Source organism: Leptonotus elevatus, chromosome 1 (assembly GCF_054856555.1).
Source record: "Leptonotus elevatus isolate MCC_2025b chromosome 1, RoL_Lele_1.0, whole genome shotgun sequence".
NCBI lineage: Eukaryota > Metazoa > Chordata > Actinopteri > Syngnathiformes > Syngnathidae > Leptonotus > Leptonotus elevatus.
This window is the reverse complement of record NC_141239.1, coordinates 54,216,930-54,241,846: the sequence shown is the minus strand read 5'-3', so window position 1 is coordinate 54,241,846 and position 24,917 is coordinate 54,216,930. Positions and strand designations below refer to the sequence as shown.

Genomic DNA, 24,917 nt, shown 5'->3' with positions numbered 1-24,917 from the left:
CTACTCAAAAACAACACCAAACATACAGTTAAAGATATTGAAGAAAAACAAATAAAAATATCCATACACACATTTCTCATTCACAATCTCACTCCCAGTTAAATCCCAATCCACCAGGGTAGCCCCCACCTTTTTTATCTAGGTCTCATACAATTACTCAACAATTCTCTCAACTTTTCAAACTTTTGCAGGCACATACGCACACACTCTTTATTCATTTAAAGAAAATCCAAAAGTCTCTCGTACCATTTTGTCCAGCGATTGCCGTTATATTTTTTTTGTTTTTACGCATGCCAATTCCACCGCTTTCATCAAAGATACCAAGCAAACCGCGGATGTTAACGGTGAAAACCAACCTTTATCACAGCAAGCCGTCATTCAATCAGTGAACAGTATTTTCATTTTTCGTCGATGTTTTTCGGGCATGGCTCGGACTGAAACCTCGGAAGCATTCTTAACTTGTGCATCCCAGAATAAGTTCCGACTATGAACCGGAAGTACTGTTAGGTCAAACCATTCGGTGTCGCGGTCAAAACCGCCCTCCATTATTTATTTTAATTATTCACCTCTTTAGTTATTATTATATTCAAGTCGTATTAATATTTATCAATTCAGTGACGTCTCACTTGTCGCATGATAGTTCAATAGGTTAAATTTATTCGACAACGTTACTCGTTCCTCACCTCAAAATAAACATTTTCACAAGAACAAACACAGACAACCACAAAACGTACACACATAACAGACATTTAACATACATTTAACAGCGGTAAAACCCAAATCCACTGCGTCAACCTGACCTCACTCTCATTACTGCTCAATTTTAGCAGGCGCGCATCTTTAAAATAGCCATCACGTGCTACCGAATGCTCCCCAGCGGTAAAAAAATAAACCCACTGTGTCATCCTGAACTCTTATTACTGCTATATATTAGATCTCTAGATTTCTTAGCGGCAGAAAACCCACGCGTCTATCCGTATCCCTCTCAAAATTCATAAAATAACCATCATGATCTAACGATTTCTTCGCAGCGGAGAGACTCCCGTCCCAAAAACAAAATAAAATAAAACCGCTTGCTTCAACCTGTATGTCTAAAAATGCTTCTTCAGCTGCGCATAAACCAACATGACAGCACTTCCGTAAACAATGCTCGTCACCACGTACGTGTATAGTTCAATGTCGTAGTAAAATCCCAAATCAAGGACTTTACGTCCCTCCGTTAATTGAACGACTTCAAACTTTACTACAACCTGTTCACTCAGACCTCATGTAAAAATTTAGACAATTTAGAAGATGAAAACCGGTTGCAGCGGTCCCAAACAGACAGAACTTCCCTACGAGGATAAACTTCTCCACTTACCGTAAGTAATTATTTAGGCGCCTAGAAGTTCCGCCCGTCCGTGAACGCCGCAGCCCGCAACCGTCAAAATAAACGTTCGTTCGGGGTCACCATTTGTTGAAAACAGCCCAAAAGTTTTCTTGCGTGTTGAAATAAAACTCAAAGTTGAGATCTAGTGAAGAGGCTTACTTGCAAGTATTTTATTTAGAAATTTCTAAAGCCACTTGGACCCTTGCTGAATCAGAAGGAGTTTCTCATCCTAACTTATACAAAAGCAGTGGTTACAGAAAATACTCTCCCCCTCCTTCATCCTTGTGGGAAGAGTGAAATACAAAACAGATAATAAATCTTCAGCTCGTATCTTAGTCCACTACAGATGTGGGTAAATAATTGGTCCCTGGCACCTCCTGGACCAGATAATTTATGGACAGAACTCTGCGTGAACTTCCAAACATTACTGATACATAGATAACTCAGAAACAACTTAAACATCTCTTTCCCAGAGAAGAGAACAATGGACTATAGATTGAATAACATTTGAATTAACTGTTGTCTTATTATTACACAGCTCTAACTAAAATCAAAACGGTTAAAATATAAATCGAAACAGTAAAACAATGTTAATAATGTTAACACAATCTACCAGCTTGATTGGTGCACCAAGTGCAACGCATGACCGTGAACTTCAATTTGTTGATAGTGATGGCAAAGCTACGTCGTAGCTAGTTAGCTTATTTGCACTTATGGAAACTACAGTTGTGCTCATTAAAATACCCTAGCATAATGTTTTAACATATGTGTGCGCTAATTTACAGAGGACATGTGTGATAACAGAAATGCCCTTTTTTGCCTCGTGCTAAGTGAATGTGTGAATCCATTTATTGTAAGGGGCTGCAGGGGTACTGTTTACTACTGAGGGATTTGGCATGCAGGCGCTAGACTGGACAAAAACGGATAATGTGCACAATGTAAACATGCTTAGTACAAAAAGAAACAATAAAAGGAAAACTAATGAACCTGTGATGAAATGATCTGAGGAGATATTGGAGTATTTTGTGGGTTCATCTTTCTGTTGACACTGGCTAATCACAGTCTGTGACGTGATCACTGATTTAGTGAAATCACCTTCATGTGCTCGGATCTTTGGAATGGAATAGAATCCCAATGTACAAGTTCTGTTAGGTTTCTTAGTACAACCATGTACCCAACACGAAACAACCATATTGGTTATGAAAAGGAACACTTGTTTGCTGAAATTTACAAGCGCACCGTGCCAATTAAATTGCCTATATACAATTGGTTTAAATAAGGTCTATATAAGGTGCCAAAAGGACGTCCACACGAGGGATGAGCCGGATATCCATACAACACGAGTATCCGGTAGAGATAATTCAGTTTTTTCTGGATATGAACATAGCCAGGGTATCATTCCGTATCTGTGCTCCAAGCGCTTCTCTCACTACAGGCTGCTTCTTTTTTTCTGTCTCTCTCTTTTCTCCGTGACGTTAGCCAGTCCGTTACACACAGCCGCCCCTACACCACGGAGCACAATCATTGCTTCTCATTCTACCTGGCAGCTTGAGCTTCCCGACGCAAGGTTTTAAGTCTCTCCTTAATTTTCTTCAGCTCACTTGTATTTTGACTTGTATCGCAATCTTGGCTCGTCATATGCACCAATCACAATTCATGGACAGTCGGACAACATACTTTCCTGAGACCGTTACACTCAATACATAATGCCTTCCACTTCAGCAGCCTCACATGAACTCAAAGCAATAACTTCTCTACCATCTATGTACAGTAAGCATTTTGTATTGCATTGTACTGTGTAAAAAAATTTTTTACTGAGCAAGAGTGGTTCAGATGATGGATGGATGGATGGATGATGTAATTTAATGTATTTTGTATTTATTTAATTGATTTACTGTATAGAAAGTATATATAAGGTATATAATTTAATTTGTTTACTTTTTTACATATTTGTATTATTTTATTCAAAAATATATAATTTGGAAACAAAATTTTATGTGATTCGATTTACAAACCTCTCGGAACCCATTGTGTTCGTAAATTGAGGACTACCTGTATTGATATTTTAGTATTGACCCACCCAACACTATAACATGCATTAGATGCATATGGTGGGAAATTGATGTCTGGGCTTCCCTAAACTGCTGCCCCTGTGACGTAACCACAATTAAATGGAGGATAAACGATTCATGGATTAGTTAATCTCTTGCATTGACTGAAACTGCATCCCACCATCAAGCTTTTTTTTTTTGTGCTTAAAAGTACCGCATCTAGAACTCATTTTGTGGTTTGAAGTACCAACAAGTCAAGGCTGTCGGGAGACTGTTCCTCAATTTTTTTTTATCCATATATGGCATCTTTGGTCTCAGAAAAACTATGCTGCAACAGCATTATTCAATATAGGGCATTTCTCTCCTAGATGGATAGTGTGTATTAATCTTGTCTCTGTCTCAATTTTCCTCCACAGATTTAGATGCTCAGTACTCATTAACCCGGGCGCAGCGCGTCAGGGCAGCCATGTTTCCAGAGACACTGGTGGAGGGAGAGGCAGCCATACCTGTACAAGCAGATCCCACACAACAGAGCAATGTGCAAAGACTGTCCGAGCCCTCGCAGTTACTCAAGACAGCCATAGTTCACCTGATAAATTACCAGGATGATGCCGAGCTGGCCACAAGAGCAGTGCCGGAGCTCACCAAGCTCCTTGCAGATGATGATCCGGTACTTTGTTACATTGTCTTTTTCGCTCACAATTATCCCTTGAAACGATCTTGCTCTGTTAACTAGGTAGTGGTGAACAAGGCAGCCATGATTGTCAACCAGCTCACTCGTAAGGAGGCCAGTCGCCGGGTGCTGGTGCAGTCTCCGACCATGGTTGGAGCCGTGGTTCGTGCCATGACAACGGCAGCTGACATGGAGACTGCTCGCTGCACTGCAAGCATCCTCCACAGCCTGTCACACCAGAGTGAGGGACTGCAGGCCATATTTAAGTCCGGGGGGATACCAGCGCTTGTCCGCATGCTGAGGTAGAATGATTTTAACTGGCTGACAAAAGGTTCATATTTGAAAGTAATAACATACATGCTACTGATCCATTTCTCACAAATTAGTGGACATGTGTCTTCTGTATTTTAAAGGTTTATTACATCCAAACAATTGTAGTTTATATCGTGTGGAGTTGTTTGAGTTTATTTTAAACAGGAAGACAAAGAACGTCATGTCTTGTAAGCCTACATCGCAAAATGCCCCCCTAGTGCGTATTGACAATTCTGAACATCCTAGCATTTCTGCTATTTCTACAATGCAACGCTTCATTTCCTCGACGTATTGTATTGGTTTTACATGCAACTAGCATACAAACCACACTCTAAAAACTGAAAAGTTGACTCAACTTGAAAAATGGAGGTAACAATTTGCATGCATCTTTTCAAGTTCTTTCAACTCAGCCGCCATTGTGTAAAAGATTACTTTAGTAAAAACAACCTAATTTGTTTTGCACTCTAGAACCTTAATTAAGTTAAACCAACTTAATTTTCATTCTATGATACTACTCTATTTGATTATATACTGTAAAAAAATTGTGCGGTACCAACTTAATAAATTGAGGTAACCATTTGTATCTTTTAAGTTATTCCAACTTAACCATTTAGTATAGAGAACATGATTTGTTTTGTATTCTACAAGTGTAATTAAGTTACACATAATTTTAACTACACACAAACTCCTGCGTTTGGTCACTTGTTCTTCAATTCTACTTGAATCATTCAACTCATGATGACATACAATGAGGAACTAGAGGTACAACACTTGGTAATGACGAGTTGAATTGAACACATGACTGCACATTGATATTTCAATATGCCTCAAAAAGACTTGACAATCATAATGGACAGACTGATTCAAAGTCACAAGCATGTAGATCTGCACCTTCTCTAGCCAGCTCTTATTAATATAAGCCACAATTTATTAATTTAAGTTGTTATCTGATTAAAACGTGTGCATGCAACAAATTTATTTTTTCATGCATAGAAAACTCTTGATTTTAAATTGAACTAACCCAGAAAATCAAGATGGCAGCCACTCTGGACACTGCTCAAAAGGAGTTGTGCCTATCTGTTGTGGGTATAGATGAGCTCATGGAGAAAAATGGACAAAAGAATAATCTTGCACAAAATATAATTATGAAATCTTGTTAATGTTAGATGAAAATTATTATTGCAATAGTAACAGACTTGTTTTTGGATTCATCACTTTTATTAATTCAATATTTGATGAATGTTGTTTATTTCTTTTCTTTTTTTTCTTTTTTTAGCACCATTACTAAGAATTGTATTTACAATCTGCTTTCTTTCTTTAGACCAACTTATTTAAATAAATTATTAAATGATTATAATGTGTTCATAGAACAAACTCAATTTATTATGCATAGAAAGCCCTTGATTTTAAGCTGCACATACTAATGCCACAAATCCTTTTTTAGAGTGCAGGCATGTAGTTTTAGTAGTCAAACTACATTTGATCACATTTTCAAATCAAAATAATACTCACAAATCAAATTACAACCACCAAAAGTCCAATGCTTTTCATTGAGCAAAGAGCATCGATTCACCGAGAAAAAAATGCTGCATTCGAAGAAAGTGGGGAATCAGATTTATCCCACTGGGATCATGTAAGTTCTGCCCTCAAAGTGTTCGAGGCAAATGTAAATACAAGCCATATGTTCACGCGACGACGTGATTTGGAATGACTGCGTCCAAAACAACAAACAATTTATCAGAGTCAGCCATCAGCCATTTATTGCTCACATTTGCCTCAAACGCTTTGAGGGTGGAACTGAGACACTCCAACTTCAAACGCAGTATAAGACCGCCATTTTGACTTTTGGCGTCATTTTGGCTCTGCCTGGCATGATGATGTCTTCTCCGTGTGTCAACTGTTGCTACCATGGACAGGCTTCCACTGATTACACAAAGTTTACACCAGCTTCCAGTCGACATTATTTGCGTCACTCAAACGGCCTATTGCAATTTGCGCTGGTGTTAGTGAAGTAGACGCTACTTATCAATAAATCAAATTTGCATAGAGGTGGGAAATTCCTGCGCCAAATATATGCATATTTCCTTATTTTAAATGTACGCAAATACACGGGCGCAAGGAGACGCATTTTGCCTGGCTTCCCTGTTAGTGACGCATCTGCTCGTACTTTGCGGATTACACGCTCTCGGATTGCTCCATTTATACCGGTTAGCGAAAGCCACACAAACCTTTAGTGGATTCGGCCCTAAGTACAAACAATAGTGAACATAAATATAAGTACAAATCAGCAACACTCCTAATCACCTAGTAAGTTGCTAATCACCTCGTGACTATCTACCCCACTCCTATTCCCTCTGTATCATGGGAATATATGACTTATTTAGTTTTGAATTGATTAATATGTGTACATTGTTTTTAGCTCTTAAATAGACTGTTCCATAATTTCGCCCCAAAGAAGGAAATACAGAATGTTCTGTTTGTGCGAATAATGTTAAATAATGCTTTTTACATTATATCTCCCTCTTAATTTATAAAACCCCTTCTCTTTCTCTAATTTTTTTTGAATGTTTGAATGGGCTGAGCACTTTGGAAAACCTCTTAAACTCACCCAGATTTAACAGTCTTCTGCCATGGACCTTGGTCTTCAATTCTCCCCAAAGATTCTCGACATGATGCAAGTTGGGGCATTGTCTAGGCTATTCAGTAACATTCACTTTAGCCCTTTGGAGGTGGTCCTTCACCAGGAGTGACATATAGGTTGGGTCATTATCATGTTGAAAGACAAAAGCGGTGACCCATAGTCAGTTTTGCTACTGACTGCTTGAAGTTTTCATCCAAGATCTTCAAATATGAAATGACAAACATCTTAATTGTCTTTTTTGAGTATATTAGATGACTTGAAACTACTTGATGCCACATCTACTGTATATGTTGGTATCATTACCCCACTTTGTCACTTATATAGCCATAATGATGGCCTGAAAGCTATTATTAAAGATATACTCATTTAGTTTGTCAAAATCTCTCTATTTATAGAGCATTTTAGAGAAAATTCAAAATAGAACAAAATATTTATAACCACATTTCTCTTAATTTCCTATAAAGTTGTTGAACAGTCAAAAGTGTTCTCTTCAAACATGGTCAAATGTGTAATTTGTTTATATTCTCTTTCAGTGTTTAAAAAGGTTCAAGTGTTACTACCCCACTTTTTGTATTGACATTGCTGGTTTTGTGGTGCAGAGTCATTCTGGACAGATTTTTAGATGATACCAAGTTTAGAAGGGTTGAAGCACAGAAATCTAATTCAAGCAACTCTGTTTTGTGAAACAGAGTTTGGATGGAGGAACCTGAAAAGCCTCGAGGATCATTGCTCCTTGTATAGAAGTACTGTAATTAGTGTATTCAAAGCAAAAAGACAAACGTAAATACAACTTCAATAAAAAAATATAAAAAAATATCGTGAGCAGACGATTCCAATATTTTTTTGCGTGGTGGCATTGGATTGCTTTGTGGTCCTGAAATAAAATCTTGAATAACATTTCTATTGCCATCCTATGCCATTTTTTTTCAGTTCACCTGTGGAGTCAGTTTTATTTTACGCCATAACCACCCTTCACAACCTTCTGTTGCATCAAGAGGGAGCCAAGATGGCAGTGCGTCTTGCTGATGGCCTTCAGAGGATGGTGCCCTTACTGAAAAAGAGCAATCCCAAGTTCCTCGCAATTACTACAGACTGTCTACAGCTCCTGTCTTACGGCAACCAAGAGAGCAAGGTGAATATGGTTAGGTGTGGATGTAATTAATTACTGACCTTGTGCTTCCTGGTATTCATAGCTAATCATACTCGCCAACGGAGGCCCAGAGGGTTTGGTGTTCATCATGAGGAACTACAACTACGAGAAGCTGCTATGGACCACCAGTCGAGTACTCAAAGTACTATCTGTGTGTCCCAGCAACAAGCCCGCCATAGTAGAAGCTGGTAAAAATAAAGCACTAAACAGTAATGGAAAATAATGACAGGTGATACAGACAATGTTGTGTCAATCTATATTTACATCTGTCTGCAGGTGGTATGCAAGCTTTGGGTCAGCATCTCACAGGGTCGAGTCAACGCCTGATTCAGAACTGTTTATGGACGCTTCGCAACCTGTCAGATGCTGCAACCAAACAAGTATGTATGGCTCAACTTCTAAGATTTCAACAGTATTAGTTCTACCACAACTACTGAAACAAAATTGTATTAATGACACTGTCACTTCTCTCCATAGATATCAAAATTGAGCTCATTGAACGGATACAAATCAAAGCAAATTAACAATAATTTTGATAAACAAAGGAACTATGACAATGTGAGCAAAAGTTAATACAGACAAACAAAGACTATGGGCCAAATCCACTAAAGGTTTGTGTGGCTTTTGCGCGGCGCTAACTGTTAAAAATGCAACTAAAACGTCTCATTTACAAAGCACGAGCAGACGGTGAATTTCTTTACGAACTGCGCTTATTTAACCCATTAAGGGCTAAAGTGCCTGGCAAAACATGCCTCTAAAAGCTATGGGTGACTGTAAAATCACTCCCGAAAACCTGAAGTTTTCCTGGAAATTCAACAACATTGTCAATGCCTACTAAATAATTGATGTTTCAGCTCCTAAAGCAGATAGAAACATAGTTCCAAAAACATTTCAGAGCTTGTTGACGTACAATATGTCATGTTTTGTCTCGGTTATGTGTGTTTTTCTCAGTTTAGTTTTCCCGGCAATATGCTAGTTGTCCTTAGGTGGCCCAGTTGAGCAGGGAGGTGCTCACCTGAGGGACATTGAAATCAAGTCCTTGTTTTAAGGCTTCACAGCACACCAGCACATTGCCGGATCGTTCCTTTGTTCTTTGTTTGCTGTCGCACCTAATCCTGGTTAGTAGTATACGTGAGTTTAGTCTGTTGTGTTTGTTTCTTTGAATCTGTTTTATTTTTTACTTTGTTTTTGATAGTAAGCCTAGTTAAGTTAATTTAAAAAAATTGTGAGCACACCTGGCCTCCCTCACTGCTTCCTGCATTTGGGTCCATAAACCCCCGCACACCATAACACAATACGCAAATGCCAACCAGCCCGGGCATCATCATTCACAAGTGATGCATTAACACTCCGTTATGCTTATATGAAAATCCACGTGAAGTGCACATCTCAACATATGCCCGCATCAATTTCTGAAAATATTCAAATGATCGCACCAATATTTTGTATTTTATGAACATTGAATGAATGAACTACATCATATTCCTCTCAGCTCACTACAGCTTAATGCCGCCTAACCGTTATAAAGCCTGAAACATGAAATATATGAAAGAAAATTCTGATTCTTTGTAAGTACAGTATTTATTAGTCCTTTTGAACAAACAAACAAAAAATTTGAAAATCAACTTCCACATAAGACTTTTGATTTGTGTCATATTTGATACATCCGGTCACAATGCTTTAAATTTGTGCATTTAAAAAATATATATATTATAATAAACACACATATCAAACATATTAGTATTTCCAAAAATCAGAAAGAACATTTCCCACTATTAATAAGTATAGGTGTCTCTCCTCTCCTCAATTGGGGCAATCTTGCAAGGTCGCTGGAAAAGCCATCAGCTGAGTGATACCCGTGGAATGCATGTGTCAGATCATATACGTCAGGGTTTTAATGGAAAAAAATATTCTACTCAGGAAAGTAATTTTGGCCGCTTGCATCCAGGATGTTGTTCTTTCGGTCACAACCCACAGCTCGTGACCATAGGTGAAGGTAGGAACGTAGATTGACCGGTAAATCGAGAGCTTTGCCTTTCGGCTCAGCTCCTTTTTTACCACAACCAACCGATACAGAGTCCGCATCACTGCAGACGCTGCACCGATCCACCTGTCGATCTCCTGCTCCAACCTACCCTCACTCGTGAACAAGACCCCAAGATACTTGAACTCCTCCACTTGGGGCAGGATCTCATTCCCGACCCGGAGAGGGCACTCCACCCTTTTCCGACTGAGGACCATGGTCTCGGATTTGGAGGTGCTGATTTTTATCCCAACCGCTTCACACTCGGCCGCGAACCACTCCAGTGAGAGTTGGAGATCATGGCTTGAAGAAGCCAACAGCACCACATCATCTGCAAAAAGCAGAGATGCAATGTTGAGGCCACCAAACTCGGACCCCCTCAACGCCTTGGCTGCGCCTGGAAATTCTGTCCATAAAAGTTATGAACAGAATCGGTGACAAAAGGCAACATTGGCGTAGTCCAACCCTCACTGGAAACAAATTCAACTTACTGCCGGCAATGCGGACCAAACTCTGACATCGGTCGTACAGGGACCGAACAGCCCGTATCAGGGGGCTCGGTACCCCCTACTCCCGAAGCACCCCCCCACAGGACTCCCAGAGGGACACGGTCAAACGCCTTCTCCAAGTCCACAAAGCACATGTGGACTGGTTGGGCGAACTCCCATGCACCCTTGAGGACCCTGCAGAGGGTGTAGAGCTGGTCCACTGTTCCACGGCTGGGACGAAAACCACACTGCTCCTCCTGAATCCGAGATTCGACTTCCCGCCGGACCCTCCATTCCAGCACCCTGAATAGACCTTACCAGGGAGGCTAATGAGTGTGATCCCTCTATAGTTGAACCACACCCTTCAGTCCCCCTTCTTAAAAAGGGAGACCACCACCCCGGTCTGCCAATCCAGAGGCACTGTCCCCGATGTATATGCGATGTTGTAGAGGCGTGTCAACCATGAAAGCCCCACAACATCCAGAGCCCTTAGGAACTCCGGGAGGATCTCATCCACCCCCGGGGCCTTGCCACCGAGGAGCTTTCCAACCACCTCACTGACTTCGACCCCAGAGATAGGGGAGCCATCCTCAGAGTCCCCAGACCCTGCTTCCTCAAAGGAAGACACGTCAGTGGGATTGAGGAGGTCTTCGAAGTATTCTCCCCACCGATTCACGACGTCCCGAGTCGAGGTCAGCAGCACCCCATCTCCACTATACACAGAGTTAATGGCACACTGTTTTCCTCTCCTGAGACGGCGGATGGTGGACCAGAATTTCTTCAAAGCTGTCCGGAAGTCGTTTTCCATGGCCTCACTGAACTCCTCCCATGTCTGAGATTTTGCCTCAGCGACCACCAAAGCTGCATTGTGCTTGGCCAGCCGGTCCCTGTCAGCAGCCTCCGGAGTCCCACAGGCCAAAAAGATCCAATAGGACTCTTCAGCTTGACGGCATCCCTTACCGCTGTTGTCCACCAGCGGGTTCGAGGATTGTCGCCACGACAGGCACCAACCACCTTACGGCCACAGCTCCGATTGGTCGCCTCAACAATGGAGGCGTGGAACTTGGTCCACTCGGACTCAATGTCCCCCGCTTCTCTCAGGATAAGCGAGAAGTTCTGCCGGAGGTGGGTGTTGAAACTCTTTCTGACAGGGGATTCTGCCAGACGTTCCCAGCAGACCCTCACAATATGTTTGGGTCTGCCCGGTCGGACCAGCATCTTACCCCGCCATCGGAGCCAACACACTACCAGGTGGTGATCAGTTGACAGCTCCGCCCCTCTCTTAACCCGAGTGTCCAACATATTCGGCCGCAAATCCGATGACAGGACTACAAAGTCGATCATTGAACTGCGGCCTAGGGTGTCCTGGTGCCAAGTGCACATATGGACACCCTTGTGTTTGAACATGGTGTTCGTTAGGGTCAGTCCGTGGCGAGCATAGAAGTCCAATAACAAAACACTGCTCGCGTTCTGATCGTGGGGGCCTTACCTCCCAATCAAGCCCCTCCAGGTCTCACTGTCATTACCCGCGTGAGCGTTGAAGTCCCCCAGCAGAACGAAGGAGTCCGCAGGGGGAGCGCTCTCCAGCACACCCTCCAAGGACTCTAGAAAGGGTGGGTACTCTGAGCTGCTGTTCGGTGCATAAGCACCAACAGTCAGGACCCGTCCCCCCACCCGAAGGCGGAAGGAGGCTACCCTCTCGCTTATCGGGGTTAACCCCAACATACAGGTGCCCAGCTGGGGGGCAATGAGTAGGGGCCCGGCCGGGCACTCCATCCCATGGGCTCACCACCTGTGAGAGGGGCCAAAGGGGTCGGGTGCGCAGTGAGTTGGGTGGCAGTTAAAGGCAGGGGCCTTGGTGGTCCGACCCACGGCTACTGAAGCTAGCTCTGGGGACATGGAATGTCACCTCTCTTGCAGGGAAGGAGCCCGAGCTGGTGTGCGAGGCTGAGAAGTTCCGATTAGATATAGAAAGACTCGCCTCCACACACAGCTTGGGTTCTTGTACCAATCCTCTCGAGAGGGGCTGGACTCTCTTCCACTCTGGAGTTGCCCAGATACTCATGAAATAGAGGGCTCAAAATGTCTTGTATTTAATTAATATGATAGGTTTAGCTTTATAGGGTTAATGAGGAAAACTCATGTCCACAAACTGTTTTCTGACAGTCCCTTTCACACCTCAGTCCGAACTCACGTTCAGATAATTTCATCTTTCTCTCAATTGCTATTGCTCTGCCATGGTTTTCTTGATGCAAATCCAGCATCACCATGTGTGCCAAATCAGGTGCAAACTACAATCAGCTGTCAAACTTTGTGGGTGTGTACACTGGTATATAATCAGAGCAATAACCTTTATTAATATGACGTTAACACTTAAGAGGGCACAAATTGCGGGTACAAATGAAGAGCAAGTTAAGGTGCTAGAGCAGTGCATTCTTAGTAGATTTAGCCATGTCAGCAAAATGCTTACGCAAAAATACAATAAAATGTGAAATAAACAGAGGTGGACAGGCGAAGCACGATGAGACCCGTGGCCTTGCCTGAGTATTTAAAAAACAAGGGTGTTTAAAAAAGGGTATAGAAACATGTCTGATGGTTTAAAGAACCCACTGAGGACAGTGTCTTCCATTATCCATAAATGCAATACGTTGGGAACTTTCAAAAGTCTTTCCTTGAGAGAGAAGGGAGGTGACCAAGAACCTAATGATCACTCAGTCATAGCTCCAGTCAGTATATTTGTCTTGCGCAGACTGTGTTGCAGCTGAGCTTGCTGTAATGATTAATTTTTTGAACTTCTCTCTCTCAACTGTTCTCTTTCTCTCTAGGAAGGTTTAGATGGTCTACTGCAGATATTAGTCACCCAGTTGGGTTCAGATGATGTCAATATGCTGACCTGCGCAACAGGCATCTTGTCCAACCTCACTTGTAACAACTCACGCAACAAGGTAGCAATGTACATGAACACTTTGGTACACAAAACGGGTTGCATTTGTTCATTACTGATTTCATTACAAATAAAAAGTATTTTCCTAAAAAGTAGGACACCATAACACATATTTTGAGATGTCATACACCTTGTTGACTAAAACAACAGTTATACATCACTTCTTTGTATGTCTGTGTGAGAGTACTTTTAGTTCTGATCCATTTGAAGTCCCTGTTAACTGTTATTAGATATCAATCAAATACCACACAGCTTTATGCCTACACATTACTATATGTTTGAGCTGTGGAAATATGTCCCCTAAAATCCTCTGGTGGGATCCATGCCATGACGAGAGGCGCTAGCCATCATCTGGGTCGCAAGCCAACTGGTGATACTCTTGACCAATGGGTGGGTAGCACTAGCGGGCTTATTTTAGCTAAACTTTCTGCTAGCTTTTTGTCCTAAAAGATTATGGTAGCTTGAATAACATAAAATATTTAACACTTGGGAATTTAAAGGTGAAGTCCAGTCAAAAATTTTATTACAATATGTTCTAGCTCAAACATATTATTGTAAATAAATGTTTTGACTTTACGTCCCCTTTAAATAACGGGACCAAGCTGTTCTAAATTGTGGCATTCAGAAGATGCATTTTGGAGTATGATAACTAGCTACAGTAGCTAAATGCACATTGTATTGGTAGAAATGATGGCATTGATGGTATGTACTGCTTTTGTGCTCGCTTATCTGTTAACCTTTTTTTTTTTTTTACTTGCTTCACTTCAGACGCTTGTCACTCAGTTTGGTGGGGTAGAGGCACTGATCCATGCTGTACTGCGTGCTGGAGAAAAAGAAGATGTTGCAGAGCCGGCAGTTTGCGCCTTGCGTCACCTCACCTCTCGCCACCACGATGCTGAGCTGGCCCAGAATGCTGTGCGACTGCACTATGGCGTCCCTGCTGTGGTCAAGCTGCTGGGACAGCCACACTATTGGCCTGTTATAAAGGTGAGAAAAGGACCACTGCATTACTGGCCGGCTGTAAATAGGAAAGGAAAGGAAATGGAAATAACGCACAGTTCAGCTGTCAATAATATAAAAATCGAGGGATAGTCTGCAATGTGACATTTGCACTGAGGCGTATCCTTTGAGACGTAATAAAAACATGCATACAAATAGCTATTACGTTTGAGAAGTGGCCACAGACAAGAACAAGAACATCATAACACCCATTTCCCATAATGCTTTGCCAGCATGCTGTGTCCCTGGACAGATGTGCGCTCTGAGTACATCAGGGATTCATGTTTTTTTTTTTTTTTATTTAGAGGAGGAGCAAGGAAGGAGTGTTGAGAAATTTACACGACAGCATCAGGATTTTAGCTAATTTAATCTGTCTAAAATTAATGAAAAATGAAAGCTTTACTCGTGGTTCATTAAAGTCCCTGTAAAGTGAAAATAAACATGTCAAAATCCTGAAAAATCAAGCCTTTATTCCTGCTCTTGGATGCTGACTGAGTGTGTGTGGCAAAACGTTTAGCCACTTAAGCAGTCCTCGTCACTGAGGAGTCAATAAGCTTTGAATGAAGAAGAAGAAAAATGTGTCCTCAAACAGGATGAGGGTTGAGAAATTTGGGAAAACAACTGTGATTTTCTTTTACCAATACTGGAATTTAGCATGAGCATTTTGGTGCAAGTTTTAGTATGATCAAATCTGCATTGAATACAAGCAACATATACATATAAATCTTTTTTTTTTATTCGAGTGCTCAGTGTTTTTGTTGCCTAGGTACCAAGTGCAACGTACATTTATTATTATATTTCATGTGTGTGCTTGTTTATGTCGCGATGCATAAACTGGGGCTCCCGACGCACTGTGCATACTCTGCATACAGGGACTGGCCATGGGTCTGTTTTCGGAGTTTGGGAGCTCACAACCTGAACTGTGATTGGTCATTACCTCAGCCCTGAGCAACTGTGATGTAATTTTTAAAAACAATTGCCGCCCCCTGAGATGGATAGATTTTGGTGCTTAATTTATATTTCACAAACGCAATATTAATTAAAAAAAAATATTGTGTTTAGAATCATGGAGCTGCATAGAACATAGTATTATAACAACATTTTTGGGGATGACTTCCCCTTTAAAGTTTGTTGTTGTTCTTATCATTGTTTTTGTTTATTGTTATTTCCAGTATTCTAGAATATTTTAGCACAAACATGCCAATTATTTTTTTAATTTACAAACATATTTTACAATGAGCAACTGAGCTGGCTCCCCCATAACTGCTTCAGCCCTGATTATAAAACTGAGCAAAACAATAGTTTGGACGCTCGTGCGTCACTCATACTGAGAAAATAAAGAGGTCAACTATCCATCAAAATACAGCAGTCACTGAAAATTACATGTGTACTTAAATTAAGTACTCAAGTGAACAGGTACAGGGGGTGCTCTTTGGGACAATTGCTCACACGCAACGAGGAGGAAGGGGTATGTAACACTTCCATGTTGTAGTCTCACATACACTGTATGTAGTGTGACTGATTCCATCCCAAATACTAATTCAAGTGTAAATAAACCTGTGAAACTTCCCCACTTGAATACTGTTTGGTCTGCTGAAGAAGAACCCATTACCAGCCAAAATTGCCTGTCCTGAACACTGCAAGATTCCCCATATTCGCCCTCAAGTGTGTGTTTGCTTATCATCACTAAGGCTACCTTGGATACGGTGCATCACATCCTTGTTATTTATACAAGAGTTGAGTGGATGAGTTTAGCACTTTTCTAATAAGAAAGCGGCACTGCCATATGGACTCCCCAGATGTAAAACTACCCTTACAGCTGACATACATAGAGCCTGGAGCATCTTGTTGTGACAAGTCTTTGATGTCTCTGCCCTAAATCCCATATGGCTTCTCTTCAGGCAAAACATCAGATACTGTATACTTGATTTCATAAGTTCCAAAAGTCTACATATTTCCAGAGTTGAAGTGGACCTTTCAGATCTTGATTTTGAGATGGATATTCAGCTGATAATGGCCAGAATACAAATAGGATCAAACCCTCAATTTTATAAACACCCATTCTATTAATTGAATTGAAGTGTTGTATTCAGAATTGTTAGTACAATTATCAAGCATCTAACTACGAAATCTGCATTACAAAAAACAAAAACTGGTGTTGTACAGTCAGAGCATGCTACCTTTACAAAAAGCAAGTTTGTGAAATCCTTTACAGACATTCCAGTCAAGTTTAAGCAGTACTGTACTGTATTATTCTATCTTCACAGAGAATATTGTTTTCTACATAATTATTTAAATTAAACAACATGAATTTTATTATATAATATTATTATATAATATTTGGTGCAGTGGGAGATGTGCCAATTTCAGTTAAAATCCATTAGCCTTTTTGTTGGCCTCTTCCTTAATTTCTCGGTGAACATGGAAAAACACATTACATTCCCTGGGGGTGAGAGGTCAACTGTGTTTTTTCTGCGATGATTGGGTTTGTCGCGTTCTGAAGCATGTGTGGCAACCCTCAAACAGTCCCAAATGAGTGTTGGACTGTAAATCTGTATGTTGAATTTGATTTGTGTATCCAAATTGCCATCCTATCTATCCATTTTCTATATTGCTTGTCCTTATGAGGTTGTGGGTGAGCTGGAGCCCTGGATAGCCAATTGCAGTCCCACATTTCATGTACTTGTAATTGGCATGAAAGGTGTATGAATGTATGCGAGAATAGGCGAATGTGAGGTTTTGTAAAGCACTTTTGACACCATATGTAACGATATCAAAAGCAGTCCATTTACCATTTTCATGAGCGCAATGCTTTTGTGGCAAAATGGCCGCCCCCTCAGATGGATAAAAACGGCTGGATTTTGCTGCATAATTTATATTCCAAAAATGTAATATTAATCAGAATTACATGTTTAGACTATTGAGGTCACATATAACATATTATTGACAAGAAACGTTTAAGGTTGACTTCCCCTTTAAATCTGTTTGTGTGGTACATTAGTCTGAGTGGATTTAAGATTGTTTTTTTGTTTTTTTTGTCTGCTATGATTTGACTAATTTAACCAGGCTACTGTTGGCCTCATCCGGAACCTTGCACTATGCCCAGTTAATCAAGCACCCCTGAGGGATGCGGGGACTATCCCACGACTGGTAAACCTACTGTTAAAAGCTCACCAGGACACACAGAGGCATGCTTCCTCTTCGCAGCAGACATATCAGGTGTGAAGATCCCACACACACTACAAGATATTACATACAGCATATGTCGGATAACCATGTTCATTTCTGTCTTTGCTACATTCTGCTTTTCTGAATATTTTAATAGGATGGTGTCCGTATGGAGGAGATTGTAGAGGGCTGCACAGGTGCACTTCACATTCTGGCCAGAGATCCTATTAACAGAGGAGAGATTGCCAGCATGCAGACCATACCACTATTTGTGCAGGTACACTCTGATTCGCGACTAAGAACACAATAAAATTCATAAACAGCAGATAGGCTAGGAGGAAGGAAGTCTATTTTTATTTCACACACAGCCTTTCCTCCCTCTGCTGCGTGCTAGTATGCTGATAATACTTTCATCTTCATTCCTGGAATATAATCAGGATTAGGTTTAATATGATTACAAGCAGTAGAATTTCTTCTGGTTGTGACGTTTTGAAATGTAAAAGACGATGATGTTGAAGGAGTATCTGCAAGGAATTGGAATGCGGCAAGAATGACACTTACTAGAGTAGACAGTCACTCTATGTCAAAAAGTTCCGTTTTGATACAGTGTATTAGGGCCACATATAAATCCATATTTTTTAGAGAGTGGGGGCAATATTCAGAGAAAAAAAACTTACAAATTTGACACTTTATTAAGTGGCAAATTTGTCAATTTATAGTGGCAAATTTGCGACTATATAAAGTGGCAGATTTGCATGAAAATAAAAACTTTATTAGCGTACTATTCGGATGTTTGTGCCAATACTTTTCGATCGGGTTTTTAAATAAGGAGATAGTAATTGTTTTAGCAGAGATTAACCAGAGATTGGGTACGGCCAGCGACAAAGACGCCTCGCTTTGCGATGGTCCACACCCGGAGGATCAAGCATATAAATTAATTTGTAAAAAAAAAAAATATTTATGCATTTATGTTTCCAGAATAATTATTCAGACATTCATACATTTTGCTTTTTTTTTTTTTTTTGCACAAGTAGCTAAGTTGATGTGTCGAATCTGCTGCTCTCCGTCATTCACTTGCATTTACCTAAATTATCCTAGCTTCTGATTGGTTAGTGTTAGTCAGCTAATAGGGGATCAGGAAGTGTTGTCGCTCTAGCTGCCGTAGTAAACTTTAATTTAATAATAAATCTGTCTCCATCCTGCCTTTTCATTTTATAAACAGTGTCCCAGTAACCACCAACGAATCCTCAAATTAGACTATAGCTACGCATTTCTCGTACATTTCTGAGTTTTTCTCGCAAATTTGCCACTTTATAAACTTGCAAATTTGTGAGTTTTTAGCAAATTTGCACTTGTATCACACCACACAAAATGCCGTTCTTCTCAAAAGATATTTGTATGTCCGAAATTCTTAAGTGGCAAACGTGTGTTGTGTGTCCAGCTGCTGTACTCATACGTGGAGAATGTGAAACGAGTAGCTGCAGGAGTTTTGTGTGAATTGGCTCTGGACAAACAGTCTGCGGAACTCATCGATGCGGAGGGCGCATCAGCACCACTCATGGAATTACTGCACTCCAACAATGAGGGAATTGGTATGTCCTTTTTTATTTCTACACTTGCGAAATATGTACACAGTGTTTGGCAGTTGGATACGGGCCAACTTTCACAAAATCTCACACTGTATAGGATGAATTATGCTGAAACTTGGTGAAGGCATTAATTATAGTGATTTAGTCTCATGATGATCAGTTGTACTTATTGGTCAAAGTGTTGAACTTGCAACCATGCTCAAAATTTTTCACATTTATGTGTGTAGAGCTTTGGTTTTGTGGCTCAAATAATCAACTCGCGATTGACTATTTCTTTGTGAGGTAATTCCTTGTGTTTTATTGGATTCACTGCTTATTCGCTTACTCACTGCCTAAACCTCTTTCTATTCCTGCCAGAAACAATCACATTTAGAGAGTTTGTTTGCTTTCAACAGTCTTTCTACATCAAGTGCTTTGTTGAAAGCTATTGTTTCGAAATTGAGGTATTCTCATTTTAATAAAAAACAAGATTTAATACAAAATGATGTGGGTGGATGATACATCAAGGAATCAATATAGGTCTTATTTATTAAACACAATTGAACTTTTATTTACTCAAATTTAAGTCAGATGAGACTTTAGCTGCCATGTTCAACTCTCCAAGATGCCTAGTTGCAATATTTTTGGAAACTGAAATAAAAATAAACAAAACATCAGATTTAAGTGAGATAGAGTGGGATGTGTAAAATTTAAGGGGGAAAAAATGTAACCTATGTACAGACACGTCTTGCAAATGCTGCAAGAGCTGCCATGCAAAGAAACCATATTTTCCGTAACTTGGAATGCAGAAATAAGTTAATCATTTAAGTGCCTTGCATGTCATTTGAGAAAGATTAACTTAGCATGGTGTTTAATTAAAAGATGATTGTTTCTGTGTGGATTTTTTTATTTTTATGACAGGTTAGAGGTGTAAGGACATTGCTATTCCTCAAACTTCACTCAAAAAGTGGTCAAAAAAACAAATTAATGTCAAAAACAAACTGACCCACCTTTTTGGGTTATTTATTTTAACCCCAAAATTTAAATTAAATGAATAAATCACAAAACAACTGAATAATCCAAGAAATTACTATACAGTATATCTGACTGGCACAATTGCCTTATGCATCACCGGCCAAACTGGCAAGAATGTTTTTTATCAGTACCCACCAAAATGATTTTTAACCTACATTTGGCAGGTGTTAATTTAGAACCTTACTAACACTATTTTGAAATGTGAGGTCACACAATGTGACGGTTGGTAGTTTACTGTTGACAAAGTACAAAAATGTCTGTACTAACACATCCTGTCATGGTCATGTCGATCAAAGAGCAATAAAACAACTGAACTGATGTGACACATACAGGTATGTTAGTGTGAAAACCAATTAGCCACCACTATATACTGTATTGGTCGTGCAGCAAATAGTGATTGAAAATTCAGTGGTTTAATCTGCAGCTCCCCCAGAGGTTGTTTCTGTGAGCAAGACATTCCGTTAATCACTTTTGATAAGCTTGTTGGCATCATGCAAAACAGCGTCCGGCATGTGTGTGGGATTTAGTGAGTGAGGCAATTGCTTTATGTCGAGATAAGGTAGAAAAACACCAACCAAAATATAATTTGTGTGCGTGTGTGTGTGACATTGTAGCTTGTTATTGCCATTATTTCATGAAACAATTAGTTTCACGTAAAACCTGAACTGAATTTTTTAGCGGTGGCCGAGTAGCATTCAATACAAAAGTATTGCAGTAGTTTGCCTACATTATTGATAATATCCCAATTAGGGCTTCAACTAAGGATTATTTTAATCGATTAATCTGTTGATTATTTTCTCAATTAATCTGACATGTTTTTTTTTTTAAATAACCCATCTATTTATTACAGGACATTATTTCAAATTGACAGGGCAGAGAAGTGCACAAACAGAATGCTGCCTAACTCATATATGCTCACCACTGCCCGGCGGCTGTATATGTTCTCCTACTACCTGTACATTACAGTAGCCGACGTCAACAGTATATCATATTCATTGGTGAAAGAAAGGATCAGCGTCAGCTGATTTATTTATTTTTTACCTGTGAGGAACATTTCCTCATATTAATGGGACCTGCAAGTTGAAACGCCACAAACAGTAACAGTCAGTAATAATGAGACGTGTGTTATAGTTGTGTTTTTTTAATTTTGTATTTGATGCGCCATACGTACTGCATTGCTTGGCAATCGGGTCAACTCTCATTTCCAAGACAGGCACATCTCAATTTTCGTGCCGGACAAGTGTTAGTCTAGCATGTTTTTTAATAAGACATTTGGTATTTTTTTGCGCCACAATTTTTCTATAATCTGAAATGTTGAAAGAAAAAATATGACTTGGCAACTCGTAACACGTATCCAATGTCATATGGTGTGAGTTTGATGAATTCTTCTTTGATGGTCTGCTGTTTTGAAGGAGTATTCAAGAGCTGTTGTCGATGCTTTTGAGTTTTTAGCTTTTGTCATTTGGCTTTCATTGTACTGTCAGGACGCTGCCGCCAGTTTGTAGTGTTGCCATAACTTGTCGTCATGCTCTCCTTGCATATGATTTTCACCTGATTTTTGTCATCGACATGAAGCCAAAACAGTTCCATATTATGGACGTTGAATTTCCCTTCTGAACAAACTCGCTTTCAGCCTCCTCCACATATGCCTCACGCTTGTTTGGGCAAAACATGGGGTGGAGCGGGGGCAAAGTGTGCTACAGTTGATCATACTGATTGGTCGTCATATAGATCACGTCACTCACAAGGCAGTGGCTGCAGATGCATGGCTGTCCTTCAAGCAATGGCAGAAAATAAGCTGATGGTCAAGCTGTGCTGAAATGCTTTGCATCGCAATAAAACGATTTGACAGAAATGACAGATCGTAAGCCCTGCATATCTTAACATGGTTTAATATTGTCATATCACTGTCACCCAAATACAAGGAGGCTCAGTGATCAAACAGAGTTGATAGGTAAACGTAGACTGATTTTATTGACAAACAGGTGGGCAGAGAAGCCAGGACTTGATGTGACTCGACTGGATTGAGCGTGACATGACCGGACCTGCCTTAACGGGGAATGACTTGGCTGACTGTGGCTATGACTTGGCTGTGGCTATGACTTGGTTGGCGTTGGCTGTGGCTATGACTTGGTTGGATTGGGCTGTGGCTACGACTTGGCTGGCTTGGGCTGCGGCTACGACTTGGCTGGCTTGAGCTGCAGCTACGACTTGGCTGGCTGGCGCTGTGGCCATGGCTTAGCTGGCTGGGGCTATGGCTATGACTTGGCTGAGGCTGTGGATGTGGCTATGACTTGTCTGGTGCTGTGGATGTGGCTATGACTTATCTGGGGCTGTAGATGGAACTGCGCCATCGTGTGTATGAACGGCCTAAACGGTAAGAAACTTGTGAGGATACATTGAAACTGGCTTTCGTGTGGACAGGGCCTTGAAATGCTTCTGTGTGTACGAGATTTGCTTGAGGAACGAAGCCGGCTTTGCTTCCGTCTGGACGGGGCCTAAATACACCAACACTAATTACTTGACAAGACACACCAGGGGAGGACACAAGCGGCTGAGGGCACTGATAGGTTGACACACAGGGAAGGGAAGACACACAGGCGAGAAGAGGGGAAAGACAATGAACACAAAACAAAACCCTGAACACACAGACAAAAAAGAACATGAACACCCAAAATCAAACAAAAACCGAACCCCACAAAACCGAAACATGACAATAACCCACACCTACCCTCAACAATAAACAATATTGAACAAAGCACAGAATTACCACGTACTGAACATTAATGGGCAAATGAAAATGTTACACAAAGCTGATGATAGTCGCATGATCAACTAAATTCTTCAGAATTCATACTTACAGTCAACTCACCATTTTTGGTCTTGAATGCATGAATCAGACTCAAACGTGCCATTATTGCTGTTTTTTAATGACAATATATTGGTACAACTGCTGCTATGCATCATTGACACTTTTTCATGCACTCACTACCTAATCAAATCATGCCCATTGTTGGTCTTGGTCATATAGTTTTTAAAAGACTAACGGCAAATGTGGATGTTTATATAGTTCCACAAAATGCAGTGATAAGACTAGTGAAGACTCTTGCAATCTTACAGTTCTTAGAGGACCACTCTTTAGTGAGGTTAACTTGACTTTCCATTTGGGCTAATCTAGACATTGATATCTCTTCACAGCCACCTACGCTGCAGCAGTGCTATTTCGAATTTCAGAGGACAAAAGCTCAGACTACAGGAAAAGAGTGTCAGTGGAGCTCACACACTCTCTCTTCAAACATGACCCTACTGTCTGGGAAATGGTGAGAATGAAGTATACATGTGTGATGAAAACATGACATTATTTGAAAACTAATTCTACAAATCTTTTAACAGGACAGAATTTAATTGTGATAGATTTTTGTTTCCTTAATTTGAACATTTCATTCTTAGGCAGTCATTTGACCTCAAACATAAAAATAAATATTTTGCTTTGAAAAAAAACAAGTACAGTAATAGCTATAAATTTAAAAAAATACTAATCAGAATAAAGAATAAACCTACCTTTGTTATATATACAGTAACTATAATTCTACAAAAGGAAAAAAAAAGAGCTATTTTGAATCCCCTTTAGGCAGGCATTTCAACTTTAAATATCAGAAACAAACCACTTGAGAAAAATATATCACAGCTCTAAAACAACCTTCATATATATATATATATATATATATAATAACAATACATTGGATTTATTTAGCGCTTTTCTAGATGCTCAAAGACACTTTACAATGGAATGGATAGATACATTATTCATGCACTCACACATTCACACAGCGGTGGTGGTAAGCTACTTAAGTAGCCACAGCTGCCCTGGGGCAGGCTGACAGAAGCGTGGCTGCCAGTGTGCGCCTACGGCCCCTCCGACCACCACCAAACATTCGCACCTTCCATACACCAGTGTGAGTAGCAGGGAAGCAATGTGTGTGAAGTGTCTTGCCCAAGAACACAACGACACATGACTTGAGGAGAGCGGGGATCGAACAGCCGACCTTCTGGTTACTGAACGACCGTCTCTAAACCCTTGAGCCACAGCCGCCACAAAAATAAAAAATAAAAATAAAAATACACACACACACACACATAAATATATATATATATATATATATATATATATATATGTGCATAATACATTACTATACGCTGACCCCTAGTGGTATGTGAGCACATTGCAGGGGGTACATAAAAACAATGCCAGCGTACGTCCAAATAAAGTTTCTACAAAATGTATTAAACTGGAAATTAGTTTCCAAAAACGAATCTCATAGTTATTTTAGTAACAACCAAATAAATAATATAGAGCAAACTTGTCATGACAGACGGGGTTTCTTTTAAGGAACAATGCGTAGAGGCCTATTTCCTTCGAGGAAGACGTTCCTCCTCCATGTCTATTCTCAAAGAAGGAGTGGAAAAAAGTTAATTGGAGGAAATCAACTTTACAA

General features: G+C 40.3%; 1 protein-coding gene across 1 annotated transcript in view; it reads left to right on the top strand.

Moving 5' to 3' along the window:
- The window catches only part of LOC147184653 (junction plakoglobin a-like), a 125,603-nt gene that overhangs the window by 94,311 nt on the left and 6,375 nt on the right, over positions 1–24,917 (top strand). The window contains exons 4-14 of the mRNA XM_086070152.1: positions 3,837–4,090; positions 4,157–4,395; positions 7,977–8,178; positions 8,240–8,384; positions 8,473–8,576; positions 13,533–13,652; positions 14,420–14,638; positions 17,717–17,869; positions 17,976–18,095; positions 19,260–19,410; positions 23,620–23,741. Coding sequence (XP_085926278.1) covers positions 3,837–4,090; positions 4,157–4,395; positions 7,977–8,178; positions 8,240–8,384; positions 8,473–8,576; positions 13,533–13,652; positions 14,420–14,638; positions 17,717–17,869; positions 17,976–18,095; positions 19,260–19,410; positions 23,620–23,741 — 1,829 coding nt within the window. The remainder of the gene's footprint in view (positions 1–3,836; positions 4,091–4,156; positions 4,396–7,976; positions 8,179–8,239; positions 8,385–8,472; positions 8,577–13,532; positions 13,653–14,419; positions 14,639–17,716; positions 17,870–17,975; positions 18,096–19,259; positions 19,411–23,619; positions 23,742–24,917) is intronic.